This window comes from Athene cunicularia, unplaced genomic scaffold, assembly GCF_003259725.1.
Source record: "Athene cunicularia isolate RWA unplaced genomic scaffold, athCun1 chrLGE22_part1, whole genome shotgun sequence".
NCBI lineage: Eukaryota > Metazoa > Chordata > Aves > Strigiformes > Strigidae > Athene > Athene cunicularia.
The window spans coordinates 76983-93187 of record NW_020799534.1 but is presented as its reverse complement, the minus strand read 5'-3'; the positions used below and the strand labels follow the sequence as shown (position 1 = coordinate 93187).

Sequence of the window (16205 nt, the reverse complement as noted above, 5' to 3'; positions counted from 1 at the left end):
TCGGTGGTTTGCCATTTCATTTTGAGCTAGTTGCAGTGGCTTTTATAATTTACTGCTTGTTTGTATGTTTGACCTTCTCCCCTCACTGCCTTAAATTAATTTTTTTTTTTTTTAAGTAGGCCATGAATCTCTAAACCACTCTGATGTTTTCATTCTGCCAGAGGCAGTTTAAAAGAGAAGAAAGCAATTCAATGTTTTCAGGATGTATCCAGCCCTTTCCTGAGTGGCTTTTAATGTTCTTGTGTATGTATCTTCTCTTTTTAAATTTAATAGAAAGAGAGGGGTTTTTTTTTCCGCTCCAGAGAGACTCTATTGGCTGTTTCCAAGCTGCTCAGATATTTCTGGCAAAATATAGAGCTTGTGCTTTGCGAGTATAATGTGGACCAGATATTAAAGCAGCTGCGAAGGAGATGAAACACAAAATGTACTTTACAGACACTTGAAACTTCAAAAATATCTGATGAGTGAAAGTAGCAGAAGCTAGTTTATGCTGAATGCAGTATCTGTTGCGTACCAAAGTAATCATTCCCTGAAGACTGATAACTAATCTACCTTGCATGTACTAGATAAATTCACGCGGATTGCCTCGTTCCCTATCCAGGGCTGGAATGGCATGGCCAAAAAAGCGTTGCAGTTATGAAGTAAAGTGTTTTTCAGCGTTTGGATTTGCATATAAAACGCTACATACTGCTCGATGACGGTTTGGCTCGTGGCTGCTTTAGCCCGTGGTCTGAAGGAAGGGATGGAAAAGGGAGGGGGGGGTGAAAACGTGCTAGTGGTTTATGCTTAATTGTAATTGAGTTGTGAGGAGGGAATGAGTCTGCCCTAAGTGCTGCTGATGTGCTGGGGAACGTGCTGTTGGGTTTCCTCTTAAAGGTGAATGATGGAGGCGCGGAGCGTCTGAGGTCTGAGCATCCCTTTTCCTGCTTCTGGAGACGGCCGAGCAGAGCGACTCGGGGCTCAACCACCAGCCCGAACCGCAGGTTTTGCTCCTCGCCGGTGCGTGGCCCACCCAGCTTCCCCCCCCACCAAAACGCCCTGGAGTAGTAAAGCCCTCGCTTGCACGTGTCCAGAGGGAAGTTCTGCCAAGCAAAAACCAGTTTTCACTAGAATACTCTAAAAGCTCCTCTCCTTCGAGAGCTGTTTTCCTAAAATATTTCAGTGTTGATCCCCAGCTATTTTGGCAGAAGAGCTGTTCAAGAAAACCCATTTTTAACCTCTTCCAAAAACAGCTGAGGCTGAGCTTGGCTTTAGCTCCCGGAAGAGAACGATTTACCCTTTCTGGGAATCAACCAGACAAGAGAAGATTTTGAAAACTTAGGTTGGCAAAGCTCAGGCTGCTTTTAGAGTAGGTATTTCTCATGCTCCAGCTGGAGTAATTGGGTGTATAAAAGAAGATTGTTTAGATGGAAAATGACTGAAGGCTTTGAAAGTGCTCTGGAAAAAAGCCTTCTAATTGGTCACCGTAGATTTCATACTTTCCAGGACCACGCAAGTAATTTTTAAGATTGTTTTTTTTCATTTTTATTGTCATTTCGTTTGCCATCATCCTCATCTGCCATCATCAAACACTCGCCCTGAGCTTCGGAAGGCAGGAATAAGGAGGGCTCATGGCAGAACAGCTTCTGTGTCTGTGCCTTCCCTTGGGTTTTTTGGCCTCCGCTGCACGTTTGTTGTTTTTTCCTCGAATCTGTAACGCCCATTCGTGTCGTACACAGTGTCCTGCCGCGGCGTAGCAAACGTGGCCTGACACGTTTGGCCTCGGGCAGCCCTGACCTCAGGGATGGCAGCTGTGCTGTTATTCCCCATCAACAATGCAGCTTGTTTTGCTGGGACCGAAGAATCGGTCAGTGATGAGCAGGGGTCTGACAAAACCTTTTGTTTCTCGCAGTTTTTGTTTTTATGCTTGGAGAAAGGGAGAGTTTTATTTCACTTGGGCTAAAGTATGCCAGACTTTCGAAAGGGCTTCTCAAAATATTTAGATATTGGTGTTTATCTGCACCAGGTTACAGGCTGAGGGCGAGCCTACTTTTGAACTTGCCTTTACAATTTATTTAAACTTGTTCCAAGTGTGCTGCAAGTTTTTGTATTTTTAATGTGAGTTAATCTTGCCAAAATACCTGTTAACTTCTGTTTAAAAAACCCCTGTCGCTGTTATTTCAGATGTGCTCGTGGTTGTTTGATGGGCCAGTTTCCTTTTCCTGGAGCTTTGTGTACTTGGAGTAATTAGTTTTTGATTTAGAGGCAACTTTCCCGTTGCTCTGTGTCGGAAATCCCTTGATTGTGTCTTACGGAGCAGCTCTTATTTTAGGGTCGTTCCAACCGTGATGTGTGGGGTAAATCCACCAAGACGAATGTTTCTGTGAAAGTGCTGTAAGATTTTGGATGTTATTTTAAGCAGGCGATGTAACTGGAGCTGACAACCACCAGTGCAACTCCAGGGCTGCGTTCAGGTTTTGCTTCCGTGCAAAGTGCAATTCCACCGGAGAATAGAACTGTGGTTGTGGAGAGGGAGGGGATTTGGAGGTGAAAAAGAAAAACTGGAGGTCCTGCAGTTCATCATTCCAGACTTGAAATGAGACATATGTTTTATTTCCTATTCCAGTAAAACCTGTTTCAGTTGTGCAGCTGAGCTGGCTGTTCTCTTGCCTACGTAGAGCTGCTGGGTTTGGTCTGCGGGGTGAGCGATTCCACGTTAATTAAAAGTACTTGTATGGTTTTAGTTTCTCTGTGTGATAATGAAAGTCTGCTCTGTTAATCAGTACGACTAATTTGTTTTCCTCACTGTTTAGCTCACGTTCATTTGTAACTAGAAGGTGATTTTTCTTTTCCTGAACCCAGTTGCAGCTGAATTAAAACATGACTCAAAGTCTCCATTCCAGCATTCACAGCGGCTTTTCCTCTGGAGTTAATTAGAATTAGCGAGGCTTTTCCCTGCTGAATGCTGCGTGTTGATCAGCACTTAGCTTCAAGAAGGCTTTTTAGCAAAGGTGCACGTTCTCGTGTGGTGAAGCGTTTGGTTGGTGATGACTGGATTTAGCCACAGATGCTGCTTAAACTGAATTCCCCCCAATATTTATTTGTTTTCCTCCTGTATTCAGACTCTGAGCTTGACTTGCCCTGCCCTGCTGCTGTGTAGCTTCATCCCTCTTGGGATGCCCCTTCTATTCCCGTGTATTTGTCAGCATCTGGGTGGTGGCTTTGCTGTCTTTTGTGGCCGCTCCCTGGGTCGGAGCGGTGCTGTGGGCCTTGGGGTGCCCGCCCCAGTATGAGCTCACAAGCTCAGGATGGGCAAATTAAGCAGCTGAAAAAGCCAAGTCCTGTTCTCATCTCTCCTACCTGTCCCTGAATGATGTGCCACTAATGGTTCTTGTGCTGATGTTTTTTCAGACGGTGCTATGAGCTGATTTAACCCGTTGGAATGCTTTTCTGCCATTTTAGGGGGAAAAATAAAATAATCAACTGCTCTGCAAGCCGGATAGCCTCACCAGCGGTTCAGAGTGGTGTAGGGGTATAAAGGAGAGGAGGAAAACGTGTGGCTGGAGTTGGAAGAGGCTCCTTTCCCCTCTATTCCATGTGGTAATGAACTGAGCCGCCTGTAAAACGATGCCCTGTGTGACCAAACTCAACCCTTCAGCGCGTGGGGTAGTTGTCATGAGGCTTTTTTTTTTTTTTTTTTTTTTTTTTTTTTTTGCTTAGTCATGTGTGAGGTGGTTACTGTAGACTAAGGATTAACCAAACACAACGGTTTGCCAAATAGCTTCCAAGTGCTGTGTCAGGCTTTAGGGTCAGGGGAAGATGCAGAGTCAGGCCCGGCAGCGGGAGGAAGATCAAGTGACGGCTCACGCGGTGCCGCTGCTCTCCCCACCGGGAGCTGTCGGAGCATCGGCAGCAGTTGTGGTGTGGAAACGCCGGCAGCTTGACTCAGCAGTTCAAATAAATTGTGCCAAGTCATCTGAAAGCGCTTGGGTGGGGAAGCAGCTTGTTTTGCTAACTGAAAAACAGAAGTTCCCCGTGTTTTTTTTTGTTTTTTTTTAAAAAAACGTGGGTTGAGGTTGCTGGAGCACATGCTTGAAGGTAATATGAAGTCGAGGAAGGGGTTGTTGAGCAAGCTGAGCGATGGGCTTTGCCACCAAATCCCTTGGCAGGCTTTTTGAAACGCGCTGCCGACGCAGTTACAGCCTCGGCGGCTGCGGGGTGTCTCCTGCCAGCTTTGTGATCTCTGGCGTACGTGCGTGGCGGTAGCCTGGGTGGAATCAGTCATGGAAAAGCAGTGTCTGTGGGTGACTTGAGGAGAGTCTCGGAATGAAAATCCTGACTGCTCGGAGCCCGAAAACATCCTTGGGGACTGCTGGGGTACAGCAGGTCTGACCAGGCAGGGTAATGGATGGATTCTGCCTTTCCTGTTCGTGGTGGTAAAATGTGTGTGAGCCCCTGGATATCAGCCTGTCAGATATGTCTGTTCTGGATATCAGCCCTTTACTCCTGGGTTTTTAGTTCACCCTGAGTGCTTTTGCTTTTGATGAGGTCTTTCTTTTGAAGGTTGTCCTTCCACCCACCTCTTCTGTGAGCCACCGTGGAGGGTATTTTAGCTTCCTTTGCCCCATCCCAAGACATCAAAGAGGCAAAAACCATTGCTGGGCTTCTCCCGTCTAACCTGGAACTGACTTTGTGTATATTCAGCCTCATTTGTTGTGCAGCTGCAGCTCATCCGCTGGCCCTGTGGCCGGTGAGGTCAGAAAACCTGCTGGAGAGGAGCTGAAAAGCAAGTCCAGCGCGTTTGTACAGCGGCTCCCGGCTCTGCCCATCGATCGCTTTTGACGCAGCTGTTAGCCCCTGTGCTGTTATATGTTCTTTAAGCCTTGGGAAGCTTTGTGTATAATGACCGTATCCAGTAACAAATGAGCTCTGGCAAGACTTGTGGCTGTTCTCCGTATTAAAATGTTTATCTTGTAGTGGGCAAGGCTGGTTTTCGCTTCCTTTGATGTTGAGAAGTAGCCGTAGAGGGAGGTCTGTGTTATTGCAGGATACCATATAAAGCAGCCTGGTATTTTAGTGGTGGTGTCATTTTTTTTTTTTTTTTAATTTTATTTTATTATTATTATATTGTTTCCCCTGCTGCCCTTAAAATAAAATCTGGAAAGGAGGTGGCAGCGGAGGAGAAATACAAGCCAGTTAGTTGCACCACTGGAGGTTCCAATTTCAGAAAGGCCGCCGAGGTCTTTGCCAAAATGAGTCAAATGTTTTAAGTCCGTAAAGTGGCTCTAACTATAGGTTGAGTTAGCGGCTTAAGGAGGTTTAGTCAGACTCTTCAGCCCTGCGACCTAAAGAGAGGAGCAGCTTGCTATAATTGGAGTTGGGATGGTGTAACGGGGAATGCCAGCCAGCCTTGGTAAAAACTGTGCCAGGCTTTAAGCGTGTGAATGGAGAGTTCTTATATCGAGGGTCCCTTCTGGTTCTTGTGGTGGAAAGTTGGTTGTTTTTTTTTTTTTCTTTTTAGAAGAAGATCAGGAAGGGATGTGTCGTTTTTGCCCTGTGTCAAAAAATATTTGCAGCTGTTATTTGGATGCTTTCCTCCCTTTTTCTAACTGTCGTTTCCTCCCTTTTGACAAGAAGTTGAAACTTGGTTATGGACGAGTCACCTAAGCTTAGGGAAATGCCTTTTGCTGCTCTATGAAAGCCATCGTGAATTTGGCTGTTCTTAAAAAAAAAAATATATATATATATAAACTGTATGCGCTCAAATATTTGTTTGGTTATGTAATCCAGGAGGTTTGGGCCAGACCCAAAGGTACAGAGTTAGATTTAGGCCACCTTAAACACAGCGAGCGTTCTCTGCCCTAAGTGGGAACTGCAAATCATCTGGGAGCTGAACTTCGACCCCCCTTGACTTGAAACACGTGAAGCGTTTGGAGGGGATTTGTGTAAATCCACTCTTTATGAAGTTAACCCGGGGATACGTTGGAGCTCAAAGATGTGATGTGAGACGCCGGGACCCGGCCGGGTCCTGTATCTCCTTGATTTAGGGCTCTGAATTCAGCGGTCGTGCCGCGGTGCCCTCCGTCATCGCTGCCGTTTGTGAAAGGGGCCGCCCGGCCTTCGGGAGGAACCTGGAGGGAGAGTTAAATAAATCTGCGCTGAGAATGTCTGAAACGGGTCTATCCCAAACGGGACAGCGAACAAGCTGTCGGGGGAATCCGTCCAGTGAGCAAAATCCCTCCGGTGCCAGCGGGACGCGGGGTCTGTCTCGCTGCGGGGCGGGGGGGCCGGGGTGGTGGTGGGGGCAGTGCTGGCCCAGGCAGCCCTTTGTCCTGCTCTTTCCCCTCTCGGGGCGGGGTGGGGGGACACGGCCACGTTAGTGCTGCTCGGTGGTGGTGGGGGTTAATGAGATGTGTGTTAATTAGGGAGCTTTCTGCGCCGCCGTGACGCCGGTACTGACTGCCCTTGCTGTCTGATCGAGCAGGTGTTCTGGCGCTCTGGGCCCTAATCACGCATGTGATGTATGTGCAGGATTACTGGAGGACCTGGTTAAAAGGGCTGAGGTTCTTCCTCTTCATCGGGATCCTCTTCTCAGCTCTCTCCGTGGTGGGATTCTGCATATTCCTTGTTCTGGCCATCACCAAGCACCAGTGTAAGTAAGCGGGAGAAGTGACTAGCGATGCTGGGATTACTGGGATTGAAGGGATGGAAGAGCCTGCAGAGCAGAGCCGGGGTCTGAACCTATAGGAACCGGAATTTACTTATTTCTGTGATGAATAAAGGGAGTGCTCTTAAACATTGTCTCTGCAGCACTCATAAAGCAGGTGGGCGAGGATATTAAAAGCCAAACACGAGTCAGCAGGGTGACAATGCCTTCCCCACTTAGTCAGCATATAAAGCTGTGTTGCTATAAAATATTTAACATTGTCTGAGGAGGGTTCACGTAATTACTCCCGGTATTTGCTTGGCAATAAACCAAAGAGAAAGTTTGGGGTTTGTTGGTTTTTGTTTTTTTTTTTTAGTTGCTCGCTGCATTTGGGCTGATGGCTGCTAAGAGTCCTGTTGTTGTTGTTGTACTCACGGTGGTGGACACGCTGTGCTGGGGTCATAACCCAAACCCCTCAGCTGAGCCTAAATATTCTCCCTGTGGAGATTCAAGTGCTTCGGCCACCTGGAAGGGTGTGAAAATACTTGTACTCAATCATTAGAAATACAAATTAAAAAAAAAAAACCAAATATTTTTCGAACCCCCTCTCTTGGAGACATGAGGAAAAACTGTTTGGGGGAATATTTGGGTTTTTTTAGGGAAATGGAGGTATTTTAGGGAAAGCCCTAATTTTGAGGGCGGGGGAAAGTAGAACATCTGCATAACTTATTTAAGTATGGAAAGTTTAGGACTGGTGCATCTAATACGTGGAGCTTACTGAGTAAGTACTGTTTTGTGCATTCTTCAAAAAAAAAATGATCGTGTTTATTTTTTAACAGCGACCGAACTTCTGTACTTAGAAGTGGAATTGTTTTGCGCATTAGGTTATGTAATAAGCGTCTTACAAAGTTGTTGACATCTCTAGAACAAACGAACAAACAAAAAAAAAACCCCTATAAATGTTGAAAATAAATATGAAGCCTGCTGACATGCACTCAAAAAGCAGAACCGTACCCAGATGTCCTCAAAGGAATCCCTGAGTCAAGGCAGTTTTATGTAGATAAAGAAGAAGTGTGTTCGTTTGCAAAGAGTCTCTAAAAAGAATCTAAAAAGAAAAGGTGTGAGGATCACAGCACTGCGTTGAGGACCTGCAGTACAGATTGAAGTTGGCCAGTTTTAGGTTATTAAATGTTGGCCACAACGATTGGTAAAAGCGTTTTTAGAAGGCAGATATATTTTATTTCCTGTTTCCCCACCACCACCACCAGAGATGTGGAGATTTCCTCTTTCCCTGCTGTGGTGGGGTAGAAGGGAGCAGCAGGGTGAGAGAAATTCAGAACCGCAGGTTGGGTTTTTCTTGAGCCACGTGTTTCTGCCAGCCAGGAATTCACCCAGCTCCATCCTTTGGGCCCTAAGCAAGGAGGGTTTGGGGTGGCTGATTGGGTGACCTTAGGATCTGCCTCTTGAGATAACGATCCTTCCTCAGACCGTGGCCAGAACGCTCTCCTCTGGCAGAGGAAGTTTTACAGTCTGAGAGCTGGGAAGAAGAACACTCTCCTCTGGCTGAGCCTTGCCCACAGCACAAGATGTGGGTTGAGGAGCTCCCAGGAACCGGGGGGCTGAGTTGGGTTCTTCCCGGGCAGTCCGCCTGAGGGATAAATAGGATTTTTCAACCGTGTCTCTATCCTTTTCTCTCCTAGCCCTGACTGATCCCAGAAGCTACTACCTGTCGTGTGTTTGGAGTTTCATCTCCTTGAAATGGGCCTTCCTGCTCAGTTTGTACGCTTACCGCTACAGGAACGAGTTTGCAGACATCAGTATCCTCAGTGACTTCTAACGCTCGGACTTCCACCCTCCCTGAAGGTGCTGGCTCTTTGACTTGCCCCCCGACCCCCGAGGCACGGCACACGCGAGAGGTGTCCGAGAGGTGGAGAAGGATCCCACGCAGCGCTGCTTGGTTTGTCTGTCCGCAGTAGGGGTTTTTTTTCCTAATTGCTTTTACTCAACCGTTTAAAGTCTGGCTAACGATGTCGATCTAGTCTCTCTCTGTAACTGCCCCTGGGAGTCCCTGTGTCTGGTAGCGAGGTGACAGATTTTTCTTGCCCTGAAGCCTGGGAGAGTTTTCCAGCGGGGAGGAGGTCCTGGGGGCCTGCTGGGTTCATTCCTCATGGCTGCAGCACCCCAACATCTTGTCCTCGTGAGTGCTGCACGTGGGCACCCCAGATGTGTGTAGAGAAGGACCCTGCTGTGTGAAAGTTGGCTCCTTTTGTGCTGCTCTGCTCCGCAAAAGGGGAAGGGAGAGATGAGCCCTTCTTTGTGGCAGAAGTCCCTACCTCCCTTCCAGCCAGTACCCCGCAGCTTCCAGTATTTTCTTTTTACACATTGTACACGAGGTCAGCTCTCCCCTGTGGTCTGGGCGAGCCCGGAGGGACGGGCCAGCAGCAGGGAAGCACTGGTCATCTCAAAGCTCTGTCAGAGGTGGAGAATGCTGTTTCGGGCTGCTCTCCAGGATCATTTTTAAAAAGGAACTTAATACCATATTTAACACTCTAAAAGTTTTAGCATGTAGAATCAGATGTTTGGGTGAAAGATGCACTGTGCAAAGGCATGAACCTCTGGAGAAACATGAATATGATTCTTCTTAAAAAAAAAAACAACAAACTTTTTGTAGGCAGCAGTGTTTCCTTTTCTTCGCTCAGCTCCCCTGTAACAGTCAGCAGGATGAGAGCAGGGAGCCAGCCCTGCGTGGCACTGCTCCCCTCGACCTGAAACCCGGCTGGATTTAGCGACTTCTTTAATCCCCGCGTTTTTCTCCCCACCAGCAGCTGCCCTGAGATGCTCAAAACCCCCAAGCATTTGTGTGTTTCCTTGTTACCTGTTTGTGCTTCGAACCAGCTGAAGGTTTTTCTGCTCTGGCAGGATCCAGGCTGACGTTCCGCCGTGTCGGGCGGATGGGCCTGGCTGCTGCAGGCTGGAGATGGCAGTTTGTATGCCATGAATAATTCTGTGGGTGGGTGCACAGAGAGGCAGGAGCAGCCCCTTCCCTCTGGTGAGCAAGGTGGGTGTTTGGAGGGGTCTCCCAGCCACAACTGTCCTGCCACAACTCCCGGGGTGCTGCTGGAGGCCCCCCCAAAGTGCCCTTTTGGTGGTTGGTGGCAGAGGGTGGGTGTCGGGACCTGCTCAGGGTTTTGTGACGGCGACTGGAAGGTCCTGTGGGCTCTCCCGTCACCCTACACCACACAAAGCTCCCAGTCTGGGCTTGGGCTTTGTCACCCTCCCCTAGGCAGGTGCTCTGTGGAATCCCTCTCCATGCTCAAAGGCTCCATCCTCACCTTCGCTGCTCTGGGTTTTGCTTTGGTTCAAGCTCACAGGAATTCCCTGGAGCCGGTGAGGGACTTTGGGGGGAGTGTTTGACGACATCTGTTGCTCGTGTTCTCCCGTTTCTTGGGGTAGGAAGATCCTCAGGTGACTTAACCAGATGGAGGAACGTCGTGGGGGCTGTGTGTAAACCAAGGTTATAGCCAGCTTTTGCCAGGGGACCTGCTGGAGTCACTAAACCCAGACAGAGGCTGCGAACGGGAAATGCGCTTTCTGACGAGATTAAATACTTACGAGATTAATACTCAGGAATTAAATACTCAAATCTCCCTTTCTGCTGACGTCGGGCAGGCAGCATGCCCGGCTGGGGATGGAATGGCTCATCCCACTTCCCTACCCGAAGCCGTGGCACCCGCTGTGGAGTTTACGCGTGGTTTTAGCATCGGTCGCTCCGTTTGTCTCACACCTCATCTTACACCTCCCCGACGCAGCGCGGCCCCCGCCTCGGCTGTGCCCCGGCTCCCAGATCTCCTGTGCTGGGACTCGGCCACTGCCCGGCAGCAAAACCTTGTCCCTGAAGTGCAGAGACCTCCTGGCTGCACCCCCAGCACCTCGCAGCAGGGTCGGGGGGGGGGGAGTTTCCCTTCCAACCCCCCATCACTTTACCCCGGAGGTTTTTAAAGTTTATTTTTGTGACTGTAAATTTGCCTACAAACAGCTCACTGAATCTTAACCTGTTTTCTCCCCTGACGTGTTTTAGCTCCGGAATTTATACTCGCATCCCGGCTTTTTAAAAGATCGTGTATGTAAATATATAATATATTTTTACATTGTTTATGCTTCGTTTGCACGCTTGGTGTAAGAGTCGGTGCTGCGGTGGGATGATGTAATTCACTGCCTGTATCCCGGTGGCTGCTTGTACTAAACCACACTATAACCTGTATGTGACACCACGGTAAGAGCAGAAATACAAGTCGTTTTTTCTCACCAAACCTGTGTCTGGAGTGATTTTTTTTTTTTTTTCCCCCTGTCAAATTGTTACGTTCCGCCTGTCTCCCTGCCCTCATGACAACCTTCAGGAGCAGCGCTCTTTGACGGGGGTGAATTGTACAAAACGTTTTGGGGTGATGTGGCCCCGCAGCATTTAACTCGCCCCCCCCTCAGGGACTGGAGCCACAGGCACCGCTGCCCGATGGGTGTTTTTCCCCTCACAAATCCCTTGGCCTGTTGTGATTTCAGCGCGAAGGACTTGTTGAGGGAGTGATGCTGTTGCCAGCCCCTTGTTATCTGAACGACGGCGTGTGTGTCATCTGCACCCCGAGGGGAAGAGAGGGGGGGGGGTGGCTGGATAATTCCTATGCTGGGACCCCCCCGATTTCCATCTCCTCTTGGCTGGTGGGCACGCTCTGAGGGAATCCTGCACCTCTGAGGCTTTTGGGACAGAGAAGGCAGTTTTGGGAAGCTCAGCAAGGAAGGGAAATGCGAGGTGGCACCTTCAGTCCAGCGCTGGCTGTTTGGTGACTTTCCGACCCAGCACCCGACACGGGGTGGCCCCCGCCGTGCCCCTGCCTGGGGCGATGCTGGTGGAGATCCCTCCTCCCCAAACCAACTCTGGGGTGACTCTTCCCCTCCCAGTCCCCCCTGGTGACACGAGTCCTGGTGCTGAGGCTGCCGCCAGGACCCTGTGTCCCCCTCCCCGTGCCCGTGTCCCCCTGGGTCAGCGCGGTTTGGGGCAGGGGGGAGCTCCAGGCATCTTGGTTCCTGATCATCCCGGCCCGTGAGCGCAGCAGCTGGTGGGAGGCCACGATAATTAGAACATTTGGAATAAATTTGGGAAGCGCTGGGCCGACGTCTCCCCTTTGATGCTTTTCCTGCAGGAGGGGAGAGTCCGAGGCTCCACAGCCGGCGTTGCTGCGTGGCGAGCTCTGCTTCCACCCTGATTATAAATGAAACGAGTTTGCCAGGCTCAGCCACAGCCGTGGTGGCACGACTGGCCGCCTTCTCTCAAGGGACCCAGAGCGGCTTTGCTGGGGGCTCCTGGGGCGAGAGGTCTCCCACGGGGAAAGGAGGGGGGGCAGGAGGGGTCCCCCCACCCCGCTGCCAGCAGCTTTTGGTGACAGCGTGGGATGGAGGATGTGGGCGATGGGGCTAAGCCTGGCTGAGCACCCATGGGTGCAGGGTGGGCAGTAGCCAGTGGAGGGCAGCAGCGGCCTGGCCATGGCTGGGGGGGGGAAGCTGGGACCCCCAAGGAGCAGGAGCTTCATCCCCGTGACACCCCACATGGGTGGGATGTGCGTCCCGCTGAGGGGGGTCCCAGTGCGGGGGGAAGAGCAGCCACCTCCCACCGTGGTCACCCCACTGTCCCCACCAAACCCCCCGTTTCCCCGCGGGCTGGGCCCTGCCGAAGCCCTCGTTCCCCACTGGTGCCCCGTGCCAGGGTGCTGGGAGGGTCTGGCTGGGTGGCCAGCTGCGGCCAGCAGCCACCGTGAGACATTTTGGGGCTCCCCTGCCCTCACCGGGGTCTGGCAGATGGCTCTGGCAGCCGCTCCTGCACCGGGAGGTCGCTCCTGGCACCATTCCCGGCTCCTTCATGATGGAATCCCAGCTGGTTTTGTTCTGCTGGAGCCACCGAGTCTCTGCTCTCGACGGGGAGGTGACGAGGGCTGACAGTGCCGGGGCCCGGGGACACCCCACGAACCCTTCCCCGGGCGAGCGCCGGAGGGGGCTTCTCCCACCAGGCCCAGGGCCTGAGCTCGGCGTTGCAGCAGGTCCAGCACCGTGTCACCGAGCTGCAGGGTGTCCCCTGGGCTGTGCCGGAGGTCACCGAGGAGCTCAGCGTGGTCCTGCAGCGCCTCTGGCCGGCTCTCCCGCCCCGGGATGCTCAGGGATGCGGGTACCCACTGGGCATCACCGATGCTGCTCCTGGGCGCTGGCACAGCGGGGTGTCACACGATGCTCTCCGGTCCTGCCACCTCCCTCGGTGGCTTCGCAGCCACAAAACCACCTCTTGGGCTGCGGGGGGCCAAAGCAGAGCAGGTACAAAGGGGAGGGATCGCCCTTCCCTGCCCATTCTGCAGTGGGGAGTCCAAGCCCCCCCGGCTGTTGTCTCCCACCCAGATTGAGGTGCAAACGCTGCGAGGTGGGTTCTGCAGCTCCGGTGAACCCAGACACCCGCCCCGGGCAGGAGAGGAAAAGCCTTCTCCCCACCCTGGGGAAGGTTTCCAGTTGCAGCCCTAAGCCGGGCAGGGCAGCACCCCAGCCCCAATTACCTGCTCGTCCCTTTGGTGCTGGGACCCGAGGGGACCCGAGGGCCCCCCCGGATCTAAAGGGCCAGAGCAACCCCTTGGGCAGCCTCGAGTCCATCGTCTGGCCGTGAGAGCCCTTCCCTACCTGGCAGCTCCCCACCCTCACAGCCACCCCAGCCCCATTCTCAGCACAGACCAGGCTTTCCCACCCAGCGGGGCGTTTTTTTCGTGCCGTCGCTCAGTTTTCCCCCGGAGGAGCAGCAGCGTTTGTGCCACCTGGCACTTGGCAGGAAGCCGTCAGAAATCGGGCAGCATCTGCTGGATTTGGCGGGTGTGTCGGGGCCTGCGGAGCACCTTTGGTGGTGGAAGGAGCCCGCCGCGAAGCACGGCCCCACCTGCAACCCACCGTCACACCGGGAGGGCAGGTCTCCACCAGGGACCCATGTCGGGGGTCTCGGCACCGTCCCACCGCTCGCCCGCCTCGGTGGCCCTGATCCCACCTTCCTGCCCGAGCAGCGCTTGAAGATATTCAAAGCAACATTAACAAAAACAACAGATTTTTTGCGTTTTAGCAATCTGCTTTCAAGATGTGGGGAGGACGGAAGCGGCGTTTCAAAGGCTTTGAGTGCTGCAACCCCGCCAGGCGCAGAGGCCTCCGCAGATGAGCCTCGCTGGAGCTGCTGAACATGGGCCTTCAAAGATGGCTTTGAGTGGAGAAGGACACTCGGTGCGTCTGTAAATCTCGGCTGTCTGTCCTCAAAGCGGGCTCTGGGGCCGTGCTTAGGGGTGTCCAACATATGGGGCAGAGCCTGGGGCTCCGCGCAGCCGGGGCAAAGAGGTTCTTCAGCCATCCCTGAGGTGGCCGTGGATGGTCCCTAAGCGTGGCTGGGCTGGGAGCATCGTGCTGGGAGGGTCAGAGGTCTGCCTGGGTGCTGGTCCGGGCTCCCTTGGGGATGTCCCCCCACCCAGCTTGACATGGGGGTCTCATCCTGCCGCTTGGCCAAAGCTGTTCCCGCAGGACCCGTCACCTGGCGGTGCTGGAGCTGAGAAGGGGAATCTGCTGCGGCACAGAGCGAGGGCGAGGGGGCCGTTTTACAAGCCCTGCAGGCAGGGGGGGGACCTCAGCCACGCTCGGCAGCAGCCCTCCGCGGGGCCGCCCCGTAGATCCGCCGTTTGCCACGAGCGTGGTCCCCAGCCCTGCAGCAGAGCCGGCCCGCCCTGCGAGGAGGGAGCCGACTCAGCACATATTTGCTCTTTGTTTACTGGCTGTTGCTTGTAAAAAAAAAAAAAAAGAAAAAGAAAAAAAAAATCCCCCAAATACCATTTTAATAACTGCAGCCCTTGCACGCAAGGCCCTGATTGGAGCAGGAGGGAGCTGTGTGCCATCGTGCGCTGGCTGGAGCGAGATGTCACGGGGATGAGGCGTTTTTGGACACGAGTGGTGGTTGGGGTAGTGCTGGGTGGGGGCCAAAAGAGCTGGAGGCAGCAGGTGTGGGGTAGCCCTGGGCATGGGACAGCGCTGGATGTGATGGCTGGAGGGTGACAGTGGGTGGGGTCACCTGGGCGTGGGGGTTGGCATGGCCAGTGTGGGTTAAAAGCGTAAAATCAGGCTGGAAGGGACCTGCTGGCAGTCTTTGGTCTGGCATCTTCCTCACGGCAGCAACAACTGGAAGGTCCCAGCGGTGCAGCCCAGAATCCAGCCCCAACCCTGCGTGTGGCTCCGGGTCTGGAGGGGGTGGAGGGGACACAGGACAAGAGCGTGGCAAGGAAGAGTCCCTGCCTCAGAGCTCTTTGCTGGAGCGAGGAACCCCAGAAGTGGCTCCTTGCTTCCAAGTGCCGTAATCTCAAGCCGGACGGGTGCTGGACTCACGGACACGAGCCCCAGCCAGATCATCCTGGTCATCATCTTCAGCGTTAGGTCCTGCCAGGCGGATGCTCTTCCCAAGGGAATTCGTGGTCCTGCCTTGTGCTTCTCACAAGCCAGCGGGCAGAGGTGGGTTTTGGTAAGAGCTAACAATGGGATTAAAAGTCCCCAGCTGAGCTGATTTAGCGCTGGAGTGGGGGGGGGGGGGGGGGGGGGGGGGGGGGTTGAGCATCACACACAGAACTGGGAGTAGTTATTTTTAGGACATCTTTCAGTTTGGAGACCAACCAAGTGAGTAAAACGGTTCAATATGGTTCCAATATTTAACAAGGAGGCTGAAAATTGCCAGCTTGAAGTGGAGTATCTAGGAAGAGCCTTTGAGACAAGATTTTTATGGAGATGCGATGATGTGCAGCCAGAAGGAGCCAAACCACAGTTTTTGCAAAGAGGTTATCGGATGGTCCTGGCACCTCCGTGGGGGTTACTCTGCAGGTTGGAGCTGGCTGGGGGGCTCTGGTGCTCTCCTGGGACAGCCCACACCGCAGGTTGGAGCTGAGCGGGGCTGGCAGCGGCTTTCCACGGAAGGGTTGTTGCTTAATTTTCCTCCTAAAGCAGGAACGAAAGGTCTAAAAAGCCAAGAATGAGCTGAAATAATCATTGCGGAGTCAAACACGGCTTCAGACAAAAAGGCAAGAGAGGCGAAGGGTGGCCTTCCCCTCCTCCCGCAAGCGCTTGGGCTGTGAGAGCTTCCACCAGATCCTGTTTATTCCACGCCTGATGTGGCTGGAAACATCTCGCCGAGCCAGCGCCGTGCCAGGACATGTCTCTTGGCCCCCAGCTCCCTGACACAGTTCAGTGGTTTAAAGGCCTTGGGGGCGGGGGGTTGGGGGGAGGAATTATTCTGGGAATAATTATATTAAAAATCTTGCGGGTTGGTAGCTCGGTCCTGGAGCTGAGGGCTCCGAGAAGCTCAACATCAACCCTCAAAAAATAAAAAAAAAAAAAAAAATTCTTCTCTATCTGCCCAGTGCCTGGGGAGGTGGAGTTGGTTTAGGGATGTGCAGAGTTTGGGATGGGCACCCCAGAGCCCGCCAGACCAATGCACACTCCTCCTCCTTCTTCCAAACCGGATTTTACTTTTTTTTTTTTTTTT

General features: G+C 52.4%; 1 protein-coding gene across 2 annotated transcripts; it reads left to right on the top strand.

Annotated features, from left to right (window-relative positions):
* The first annotated feature begins 218 nt into the window (after positions 1 to 218).
* Positions 219 to 10935, top strand: SLC48A1 (solute carrier family 48 member 1). Of its 2 annotated transcripts, none has more exons than XM_026867638.1 (3): positions 219 to 243; positions 6464 to 6631; positions 8326 to 10935. In XM_026867638.1, exons 1-3 carry the CDS (start codon positions 234 to 236, stop codon positions 8460 to 8462), a joined length of 315 nt encoding a protein of 104 aa, XP_026723439.1. In that variant the 5' UTR covers positions 219 to 233; the 3' UTR covers positions 8463 to 10935. The 2 variants fall into 2 exon arrangements, with proteins under 2 accessions (XP_026723439.1, XP_026723440.1); XM_026867639.1 differs by lacking the exon at positions 219 to 243 and adding an exon at positions 6129 to 6222.
* The last annotated feature ends 5270 nt before the right edge of the window (positions 10936 to 16205 follow it).

Bases quoted from the DNA above. Each gene is read 5' to 3' on its own strand.
- SLC48A1 (XM_026867639.1), top strand. From the start codon at position 6,144: ATGTCTGAAACGGGTCTATCCCAAACGGGACAGCGAACAAGCTGTCGG. The intron at 6,223-6,463 runs GTGCCAGCGGGA...CTGATCGAGCAG, and splicing joins CAGTGAGCAAAATCCCTCCG to GTGTTCTGGCGCTCTGGGCC. The intron at 6,632-8,325 runs GTAAGTAAGCGG...TTTCTCTCCTAG, and splicing joins GGCCATCACCAAGCACCAGT to CCCTGACTGATCCCAGAAGC.